The 12,381-nt window shown below is 30.6% G+C and overlaps 1 protein-coding gene across 1 annotated transcript in view; it reads right to left on the bottom strand.

Annotated features, from left to right (window-relative positions):
- Positions 1-7,641: 7,641 nt before the first annotated feature.
- The window catches only part of Lac (septate junction protein lachesin), a 94,360-nt gene continuing 89,620 nt past the window's right edge, over positions 7,642-12,381 (bottom strand). Inside the window, exons 6-7 of the mRNA XM_090384414.1 lie at positions 11,129-11,416; positions 7,642-7,778 (exon numbers count right to left, since the gene is read on the bottom strand). Coding sequence (XP_090240540.1) covers positions 7,642-7,778; positions 11,129-11,416 — 425 coding nt within the window. The remainder of the gene's footprint in view (positions 7,779-11,128; positions 11,417-12,381) is intronic.

The raw sequence follows: 12,381 nt of genomic DNA on the forward strand, positions 1-12,381 counted from the left end.
GGTCGTGCGAGGTGAACCACGTGAACGGGTGCTGGCAACAATTAGCAGTTGGAAAATTTGGCATACCTAAGCATTTTATTTTATTCAATTCCTAGTTTTGTATAAAAATAATGCGTGTAAAAGAGTATCACTATTTTGGAGAATTTCATTTGGAAGTAATTTAAGATGCAACAAATTTTAGAATGGAATAAATAAAAAATTTTATTTTTTTGTCAGTTTCATACATCATAAAAATTTATATACCAAAGATTTCTGAATATATAAAATACTGTAAAACTGTGAGATTATATAGATACACAATTTTTTTAAATACTCAACACGCACACTAGAAAATCAGAACACTAGACTTCACTTCAAAATGTACATCTACTTTTAGCAAAACATTAGTCAAACAATTTAAAAATAGTGATGATGATGGTGACTATGATAAAATGTAGTAGGATGATGACAAATGATATACATTAATGAAGATGAAAAATACACTAAAAAGTGTAGTTAGAAGTTTTTCTTTTAAAAACGAACATGCATACAATGCTATTCTTGTGTATTTACAATGATTGCAATTCTAAAAATATCATTCATTCACAGATCTGATTTGCAATAAATTGTACAAAAAGATTGGAAAAAAAAAATGTTTAAAAAAATGCACATTTATATCTCTACATTCAACACCGAATTTAGTACAAGCAACAAATGATTTAAAAGCGCAAAGCTAAAAATAACTAATCAATATTTAAAAAAAAAGAATTAGAAAATATTTCTGTATAAGAAAAACTACTAAATATAGACTCTGCCTATATTTTAAGACAGAGAGCCAAAAGGAGGAAATGTTTGTGTAGAAATTTTTTTGAACTACAGATCCATTTGGTATTAACAATATTTAATATAACAACTTAAAATTCAATATTGTATTCCACACTGGTTTCTAAATCTCTTAAAATATATTAAATACACTTAAAATATATCAAATACATTCAACATATAAGAAACACAGTCATGAGAGGAGGAAAGACGAAAAAATATATTCCTGAGAATAGCATCATTGTTGTTGGAAAATTCTTGTATATCTGCAAAATTTAATAGCCAAAATAAAAGTATCCTGGAATGTGAATGGCATTATCAATGAAATCAAATTACCTGCTGAATCCACAAGGGAATGTAAGATCAAACTGAATTAAATACTAACGGATAAAATTAAAGCTCATACATTTTTAGTACATACTGTACTAATAACATATAGTATCATCAGTGCTTCCTCCTTTTCCCCTAAAGATTCACAACTCTGATCCATTTGTGAGCCTTGTTAACATTATGCATATTTAATTTTATTATAGTCAAATGGCTCCAGTCCAGAATTCCAAAATCTGGAACTCAAGTGGATCAACAAAGTTTCCATTTTAGTTTCTCTACTGCAAAACATGTACACCAGCTTTCAATTTGTGTAGTACTGTTCCTCAATATATATTTTGGATTATTTATCCTTAAAATATCATTACAAAAACTGAGCAAGGTTCCAAGATGATAGTAAAGTTAGTAATATTAAAGGCAAATACAGAGCACTCAAAATTTTGAATTTCTCAAAACCAAAATTCCTCAAAAATTATATTTTGAGTGCTCTGTATTTGCTTTTAATATGACTGTATTATGTCGTATTATATTTTGATAATTATATTTATCACTTTAATTATAGTTATGCACTGAACCTCAAAAATTATATTTTTGTGATTCAATGCATAACTTGAGTTTGAAGTGCCTGTAAACCTTGCACTTTCAATCCTATGGGATGAAAAGATAGACTTGCACCACTACCGTTTCTCCTTTCTTCCTAAGTTTCAGGAACTATGTAATAAACTGTGTTTGTATCACTTTTTTTTTTGATAGTTGTTGGTGCATCGGCTTCTGTGGCCATAATGCACCTCCCAAGGTTTTTTGCACTACTCTGATCCAAGCCCGAGGTGGGATTCGAACCCACGACCTTTGGGTTGCCAGGCAGGCCTTGAATGGGTTGAGCATGCTGAATTCTGATGGAATTTTTCCACTTGTTCAGATTACGAACCTAAGGGGGCATAAATTGAAATTGAGGAAGAACAGATGTAGAATAGATGTGCGGAAATTTGCCTTTAGCCAGCAGGTGGCTAATTGTTGGAACAAACTTCCATCTGTCGTGGAAGTTGATAAGTTAAATAAATTTAAGGAGGAACTGGACAAATATTTAGAGGGGATTGTTTTGTAATTTTTTTAATTTTTTTTATTGGCTGATGCTGCATAAGCTCATATGCTTGCTTTCTTGCATCACATGCCACTACTACTACTACTACTAACCCAGTTGGCAATTTGTATCACTAATCAATATTAATGTATGCTTTATAAGTCAGATTTGTTTTCTTTTCAATATTATTTATGTTTAATTCTTTTTTACTTAAACCAAATAAGCTCAGTTTTGTTCTTCCTTTCTTTATATCATTTTTAGTAAAACTTTTAAAACTTCAAAGTCTAGAATCCAGAATGGCCCAAGGATTCTGAACTGGAGACACTCAACTGTTTAATATAAATTCATTAATGAACCCTTAAATCAAAATCCTTATTTTTAACTTTTACTTTTACTATGTAAAGGCACAAAAAATTAATATTAAATAAATATTTTGGTAACAATAGAGAGCCAATATTTTATAACTGTCTTAAATTTCTTTAGTTGTTTAAAACACCATACAACTGAATAAGTATATATAATAGAACTGGATATAATTTACAACACATGGATATTACCGATACTAAACATTGTAAAATATCTAGGCACTGGGTTAAACATCCTGGATATAGAATATGAAAGCATTTTTATAATTAAAAAATGCAAATGCATTAAAGAGATTCATAATCAAAAGATACCTCCTTAACATTATTATACTGGAACAAGTATATAAAACACTCTCGATAATGAATTATTACCGAGTGTAATAATTCACTCAGGTTTCAAGTTTTAAAAATGTATAAATAAAAATGTCTTATAACTCAAAAAATAACAAATGCAATGTATATTCCAACCATCAGCAGGCTTGACATATTCATTGTTTAAAATGTATTTTATAGTAGAGGGAAAATGGCAAAATCTATATAATAGTGCTAATTAAAACAAAAAATCAGTGTACATGCAGAATTAACTGACTAAAAATAGTGCAGAACAATAATTCATGCACTTTTTATATATAAAATTGTAATAAAAACTTCTCCATATAACAAAGATGAACAATATAATTATATTGTATAATTTTTAAACCAACATACAAGTGTAATACAATGGTTTTAACCTATCAGCAGGTGTGGTGTGAAATTTACAACTAGCCAAAAACCATTTACTGCTTAAAAATAGCAGTCCGTCATGCTGAGATATTCAGTACAAATGAATTTTCATTCGATATTTCAGGGTCTCACTTCTGTAGGACTAATACCAAGAAATAATGCCGATCACAAAAGTGCTTGAGATATCACTAAGTCCAGCCCACTGGTCTAAAACTGATTACCAACAAAAAAAATGGCATTAATCAATGCTGAAACTCAGTACTTTTCACAAAAAGTCCCACCTATAGAGTGGGATTATCATGGTTAGATGAATGAATTATCAGATGCTATCTCCTTAAGATGGCACCTGATCCTCAATACCTTCCTGTTTAAATGTTAGTTTCTCATCCTCATATTCTATTTATGGCCTGAGAAATAGTTTTATTGCTTTAGAAGACAATTAATATTTCTTTTAAAAGGAAATATTTAATATTTCCCTTACGTGGACAAAGTGTTTTGAAGAGTTTAATGTTGCAGCTTGACAGTTATTAGAACTTATATTAAAAGATAAACTAGTGCCAATGTTTGTTTCAATCTCTGAAAGAATTTCATAAAGGCACCAACAAAAAGTCTATATGCCTGCTGAAACTCTCTTATCTGCACTGTGAACCTTTATAAAATACCCTACAAACTTGTATATCCTAATGAGATATTCATATGCAGCCATGTTATAAAATTTTTTGTAAGATGAATGATGCAATCAGTCTGTGCAACCACTTAACTGCTGCTGATAGGTCAAAAAAGTATATTTGTTTATTTATATACAATGAAACAACCTAAATGTTTAAATATTAAATGTTCTACATTTTTCATCATGCAAATTTATATAGCTTCTAACCAAAGGATAGATAAATGAGAAAAGGACATGAACATGATCACTGATTTTTTAGTCCACAGTTTAATTCTGGTAATAAAAAATAGAAAACATCTACAGCCATCAACCAGGCTGCAAACACCGAGCTCACGTGGCATTATAGTAAACCACAATGTCAGAGGAGAAATAAAAATGGCTGGATATAGGATAAATACATCTCTAAAATTCTTTAAAGATGTACTTTAAAGTATATCTGTAAAGAATTTGAACTTTTTCTCTAAGCACAGAAAAACAATTTTCTGATATGTTAACTAATAATCATGCAGTTAGTATTTACAACTTAAACAGTCATAAAATTGCTAGCAAACTACAGCAATAAGCGACAAAGATATGTACCTTAGATATGCAATTTCTCTTAAAGGAATATGCCTATAGCCAGCAGGTGGTATTATAGATATTATACTTTAAGTATAATACCTAAAAGTAGTGGTGACAGGAGCTTGTAACCAATCACTGTTTAATGAAGGCACGATTACTGAAATTCCTAAAAGTGGTGACAAAAGCTTGTACCCAAGCATTGTTTAGTGAAGGCACAATTATATCACATAAAAATGTACTTAAAAATGAGTACTTCTACAATTAGTGCATTCATAGTTATTTGTTGATTAAAGATTAAATAGGTGATTATAACTGGATCATATCCACTAATAAATATATACTGAAGTGGTTAAATTATTTATATTTATTAATCTAATCATTTTAAACAACAAAAAGTAAACTAGCAAAAAAAAAAAAAAAAAAGGCCATTAAAATCAATGGGAAGAAAAGTAGTTTGTGCAATTCCCCATTTGAGCATACTAGGATCCAATAAAACTAATCAGAAATATAAAAGGAAATTCTCTGTAAAATTATGGCCGATTAACTGTTTGTCTAAATCAGGTTTATTATATATATATATATATATATAATATAAAATTATATATGTTTGTAGGTAGAGTGGAATAGGTAGAGGTCCACTCTCTACCTACTAACTTATGTATCCATTATGGTCGTTGGGTTCCTTCTGCTTAATTTTAGCAGTGTCCCTGGTCCATAAACCATTAATTATTAATAATATATACTGATACATTCTTGGTAAAATTCTTATAAATAATTAATATAAAATTATTATGTATGATAAATACATTAAATCATGTAATACCTAAATGGAATAAATTTATGCAATAAATTTATATATTTATTATAAATAATTAATTATATTACTTATTTATAATAATTAATAATTTTTATTTTTTCTTCCTATGGCTTACATAATGTTCATTTAAATGGTAATAAAGTATAACTAATTTTATATTCTTATTTGCTTCTTTTTATATCATGTCTGACTTATGATACTGACTAGCACTAACATCCTTTGTTAAGTCAGTTTTCATTTTTCCTATTTTTTAATTATGCTATAATCATTATTTGTTCTTTTTATTCTCCAGCAACAAAGAAAGAAAGGTGTTTGTCGCTACTTTTTATGACAACCATCTGGTAGCATACACATGACTGTGAAAAATATACACCATTCATAATAATAATTGTGTGATATTGTTATTATCATGTGGTCATAATTAATAAGAATAGAACATAATAATGGATTATGTTCTAATTCTCTGCACTCGTGGCATTACTTACGAGTGTTATTAATTAATTCATAATCTGAATTTACAATTTTTGGCCTTATTTTCTTAATGAAAATTACATTCCGAAGTCCTATTATCCAACTTGCAAAGTATTTTCCAAGAACACAATCCTAGCATAAATGGGGATGCCTGTATTTTATATGCTAGGCTAAAGTCCAGCACTTTTACACTCTTCAGCTTGCCAGATATGGTACTGTATACATATTTACAAGTAATCAAAGCCAGCCACAGTTTGCATTCATGGCCTCTAGTAAGAAAGTAGCAGGTTCAAGCTTACATACTGCCACTGTGAACCATGTCAAAAAAAAAAAATCTGATTTCTCTTAATTCAACATGTATACAGTCATAATGAATGTGTAAACCCCTCTGGCTTCAGGTATCTCAAGCATAAACATAAATTTATTTATTTATTTAATGATAAAAAAGCTGAAACTGAAAATGTTTGGGTCTTCATTCTAACATCCTTCAAATCAGCATATTTATAATTTTTAGTTGCAAGGGCTTTCATATGACCTATCACTCGTATGCTAATAAGAAATATATGAAGAAGAATTCGCTAGAAAGATAGAGATTAAAATATACATGTATTTTTCTCATTTCCTTCAAGAATATCTACTCTTAATAATTAAAAGAAATGATATCTTTGTTACATGTAGATTATAGCATCTGAAATTAAGTATGCTCTAAAGTGGCATGTCACTTTACTTTGCAAAAAATATTCTCTGGCAGGTACAAAATCAGAAATGCATAACACCTTGGCTTAGCTTAGTAAATAAGAAAATTTTCTGGCTACTTTTCTTTTATCTATATATACAGCTACAAGTAAACTCAAAGATCAACACTTCCGCTTATATTTCTAAAATAGCTGCAAATTCAATTCCACAACCATTGTAAAAGAAGTTTTTTTTATTTACTTTTTTTTTTTTTTTTTTTTGTTGGTCTGTGGGATGCAGGGGAAGGGAATAGGGAATAAATAACCACATAAGTTAGGCGCAATGAAATTAAACGTTTCTTTTTCTTTTCAGTTTTGCCAACTAACAGGTATATTTAACATCTCTCATGCAAAATATGCACACCTTAAATGTACCGTACATCATTTTAATGGAAATTTTAAATAATTGTTAATGATATCATATGGTAGTTGCCAGTTATCTGGATTTCATATGTTTGAAATAAAAACTTGAAACAAGAAGTGTACTGCACAAACAACAAGGTCCCAAATCATATTCTTCTATAACTAAACTTATTAAAAACTGAACATTAAAAAAAAAAATTAAATGTGAAAGGAAACTCTCAACCTTCTTTTCAGCTTAGTTACAATATTCAAAGAAACAACTAAGCATTCAAATTAACAATGGCACCTCACCTGGGGCAAGAGGACTATTGAATCCTCTGTATTTAAAACCAGACTGTTCAGTTCCACTACTTAAAATAATACTAGTTATACAAAGCAGTTTTACCAGTTATTTTAGTAATGGAATCAGTTGTCTTATGCATTTTTTTTTAATACTACATTTACTTTGGCAATAAATAAATACAATATTATTACAATTATTAATTTTCTTCTCTTTATGCTAGTCAATTATATTATGGAAAATGCCAATTTCTGGAAGAAGCTCATTATTTTTTTTTTGTTCAGTTCACCAAAAAATATTCTGCATAAGCCTTTACTTGGTACATAAAACTTAACAAGTCTAGGCAATAAATCAATAACAGAGATTCTTAAGTTTCATGCATATTTTTTTATGATGTTCACTTCTTTAAAAAAGTAACGAACTATCAATAGATATTGATAATTTCATCTCAGGATATGAGCCATATCATTTGTCCAAGCAAAGTATATAAAAGATGAATGACATAAGGTAGGTGTGATGGCTGATTATTGGTACCCGTATATAACATGTATCCACAGGCAGGAGGGCACACTGGAGTAACGCTTTCTGCAAAATAAAAGAAAAAGAAGGGTTATCTTACAAAACAAGATATATTTTCAGACAAGAAGATAGTAATTTTTTATTATATTAACAACAAAACCAAAAAAAAAAAAAATGTTAATAAAAATTTTAGGATCAACATCATAATAAGAATTTATTTTTTATATAATTTATTGTGAATAACTGATTTCAAATTCTCTTGCAATTTAAATATACAAAGAGCTGAAAAAAAACACGGGCTAAAACAAAAACTGATAGTCACATCCATCAAATAAATATTTTTACATTAAATAGAAGAAGAGTCCAGTAAAGAAAGATATATCTGAAAAGAGGAGGTTTATCAAATTATAGCAGATATCAGTCAATATACTGTATATATGTAATAGGTGTATTTGGGATATGAATTATCCCTGAATAATTTAGGCTATATGCATACCTTTCAAAAAAAATCAAAATTTTCAGAATCCAGCATGTGATACATCCTGATTTATAAGGTTTTATTTAAACAATAAGTAAGGGATGCATATCATATGATGCAACAACAGGAAAATTATAAATTATTTTTCATTATGAAATCATAAAAAATTAACCTAGAAAACTAGTCAAGTATACAAAGACATAAATGAATGAAAGAATATACAGTGACAACTGTTTGTGAGACAAAACAAAACCAAAACTGCAGTTGCACACTCCACATATATACACAGTTCTCTTCACCAAACATGAATAGAGCTGCAGCAACCTAACAGCAGGATTGAGCACACATATTCAGGTCTATTTGAGGAACATATACAGGGTGTCCCAAAGGTCACTATCTATTTGGCTAAATAAGATGAGTTTCATAAAAATGTCCAAATGACATGATTATACACATATTTTTCTACAAAATATTGGTACAGTACACCCTCGCTAATCTGGATTAATTGGGGAAAGAGGTCATCTGGATTAGTGAAGCAAAATATTGCTAAAAGACAAAAAAACTTAGAACACAAATAAATAGAAAATTTAAATATATAGGTAGTGCTGATGAAAATAAATAAAAAAATATCACTGTGGAGCCTTTATTTAAAAACTATAAAAAGACAAGACATTTATCCATCAATAGAAGGGTCGGAAGTTGTACAGCAGAGTCGATTTACCTGGATTGGATTAACCGGATGCCACTTCAAGACCCCCAAGTAAAACAAAAAAAAAAAAAAAATATATATATATATATATATATATATATACCCATCGGAAATCATAAAATTCAAGTAATACATAGAATAGGTATATAAACAGATGTTTTGCAAGTCATAAATAAGTGACGAGGAGTGGCGTCATAAGTCGTGTTTGGGAGATGAATGTACCTATTATCCTACAACCTCCACTGCATTCACACCCTCCACTCAAAAAAACATTGGAACAAGAAAGAATGTTTAGTTTGTTTTAGTGCATTGCATGGATTGTTGCGTTCTATCAGAAAAACAATGAAATCATCTGCATAAGAGGGCCTCGACAAGGCAATGGTGTTGCGGTTTACCCAACAATTACATAAACCCATAATATATAAAATATGCTAATTTATGTACATATATACTTATATTAGTGAGGGTTTACTGTAATTACATTGTTCTAGAACTTTTCATAATTTATTATTATTTTTTCTTTCCAGACCCATACCATTCACGATGAATGTGCAAGAACATATTTACGTAGTAACATGTAGAAACAAAGGAATGACATGTAATGAAATTAGGGAGAAGTTTGCAAGAAAGTTTCACAAAACGGGTCCTACAGATAAAGCAATTCGTGACCTCCTGGTGAAGTTTAAGCGAAATGGATCTGTGCATGATGACATAAGATCTGGATGCCCAGGAAGACCCTGTGGGCAAACATTGAATCTGTGTGCCATGTCTTCGAGGAGGATCAACAATTATCGGTTCGGAATGCATCACACAGACTGGGCATTCCAAAAACAACAGTTCACAGAATCCTACGTTCTAAACTGCATAAAAAGCCTTACCACATTCAAATTTTTCACAACTTTCATGAGGAGGACTATCCACAAAGAGCAACAATGTGTGCCGATCTTTTGCGATGAAATTGAAAATGAGAATCTAATCGACAACATTCTGTTCAGTGATGAGGCGACCTTCCATACCCATGGCAAAGTCAATCGACATAACTGTCGCATCTGGTCAGAGGAAAAACCAACCAAAGTCATCAAATGGGAAAGAGACTCACCGAAAGTGAATGTGCGGTTTTGTATGACTAAATCAAAAGTCTACAGTCCCTTTTTCTTTGCAGAGGTTACAGTTACAGGAACCATTTACCTTGACATGCTCCAACAATTCCTTGAACCCCAACTTCAACAGGATGGTATTTTCAGAGCTGTAGTCTTTCAGCAGGATGGGGCACCATGTCATTATGCAAAAATTGTTCAAGACTACCTCAATAATCATTTTCCCAATCGGTGATTGGGTGTGGAGGACCTCGGCCATGGGCAGCACGGTCTCCCGATTTAACACCATTAGATTTCTTTGCCTGGGGTTTCATTAAGTCAAATATTTACAGAAGAAGTAGTAAGGATGTATCAGATCTTAGAAATCATATTACGGCAATTTCAAAAATAACCCCTGAAATGTTTGTAAATGTGTTTTGCAATGCAGCTGACCGGTTTGAGATTTGTAGTGACAACGACTATTAAAGACACTCAATTTCCAGAATCTTTTAGAAAAACCAGAAAAGTTAAAAACATACGTAATGTATAATAAATTTAAAAACAGTAAACTTTTTTGAAATAGCAAAAATAAAATTTAAAAATATGTAGGAACACAGAGTTAAAAGTAAGCAGATACAGAACTCCAGTGAGTATGAAAGATTGTTTCAAGTTGAGTTTCTAATAACTGGAATAGATAAATACTAAACAAGTCTTATTTAACGTTTTTTTTTTTTTTTTATGAAAACCCCAGCCACGAAAGGTATCAAAACCTATAGTACTTAGTACCATTCATGGGTTGAAGGAGAAGTATGGGGGGGGGATGCCGGAAACTTTGCTCTAGACTAAACATGGGTTTCACCACTTCAAGTTTCCAATAAGCAAAGTGGTGGTATTTCACCGGTTGATGAAAGTCCTCTACCACCTTAACGACTTGAACCTATGTCACTTGGATGGTAACATAAGTACAAGTAGTTAAGAAATGAGTAGTAGTGAAAACATAATGCCCCAAGACTGAATTGGAAAACTGTGCAGATCTCATACAAATATAATAAAACTAAGAAAGCATTCATTAGCAGAGACTGTAAACCACATTAGATATTGAAAATTGCATATCACACCATTACTGAAAGTTGTATGCTACAAAATTACTTACCAAATAATTCGATAATATTTTCATGAGAGCCCAATTTATTGCTACCTCTGCATGTATAGTTGCCAAATTGCTTCTTCTCTATTGTTTTGATACTCAAAGTAGAATCTGTAAATTCATTTACAGTTCCAGACATGGAAATATGATAATGTTGGTTATTACTTAACCGAATGCCATCCTTATACCACTCAACAGAAGGCGAAGGAAATGCTTCAACATGACAGTGAAGGTCCATGTCAAACCGCAAAGCTTGTGCATATCGTAGTTTATCCACTGTCACTATGGGCGCAACTAAACAAAAAATTAAAAAACTGATACATTATCTAGTGAATGATGTATGCATATCTGCATGCACAGACATGATCACAAAAAACTGATGTAATGAAAAAGAGCAAAATATAATAAACTATTTATTCATTTTCTCTACCTTCCCAACTCTCTCTCTCTCTCTCTCTCTCTCTCTCTCTCTCTCTCTCTCTCTCTCTCTCTCTCTCTCTCTCTCTCTCTCTCTCTCTCACACACACACACACACACACACCACCATTCTCTATTAACATTCAATTGTGGAATAAATACTCAATAAGTATGGACAATTTTTATAACGCATTCACAGGTTTTAGATTTTTTTTTTCTGTATGCAGAAGTGGAATGCACTAAACAATAACCAGAAATTAAGAAAACACAAGTTAATTAATGTATGCATTGCATTAGCAAATAATAATAATTCATGATTTATAAAAAAAAAAAAAAAAAAAGCAAAAAGCAACAACTTTTATGCATGAACCAAGAACATTTCATTTCTGTGCATCTCTCATTGCCCATTCATTCTCCAAGCATTGGATATTATGTTTGTTGCCAAGCAACACATAGCAACAAACATAATATCCAGTGCTTTGGGTACAATATATGGTATTTAGCTAGCCTATGTGATATATATGAAAAAATAATAATAATTGCCAGATAGAAACTGCTCAATTTTAATGAAATTTGGGAAAACAACAAATCACTCTAAAAGATCAAAAATTTAAAATTTTCACATTTCTGGTGAAATGTGAAGTTATATTTGAAAAAGTCAAGGTGTAAATTAACTAAAATGTTGAAAAAAGTGCCCATAGAGATTCCTTTAATTTGCAAAAACACTGAATAATCATTGATTACTGTTGTCAAATAAAAACATTTAAAAGGCATTTCCAATTCATAAGGTCAAAATTAAGTATGGTATGAAAGTTAGCAAAGTTTTCTCATAAAACTAACAA

The sequence above is a fragment of the Mastigoproctus giganteus genome, chromosome 11 (genome assembly GCF_048544385.1).
Source record: "Mastigoproctus giganteus isolate SK-2022 chromosome 11, ASM4854438v1, whole genome shotgun sequence".
Taxonomy (NCBI): Eukaryota; Metazoa; Arthropoda; class Arachnida; order Uropygi; family Thelyphonidae; genus Mastigoproctus; species Mastigoproctus giganteus.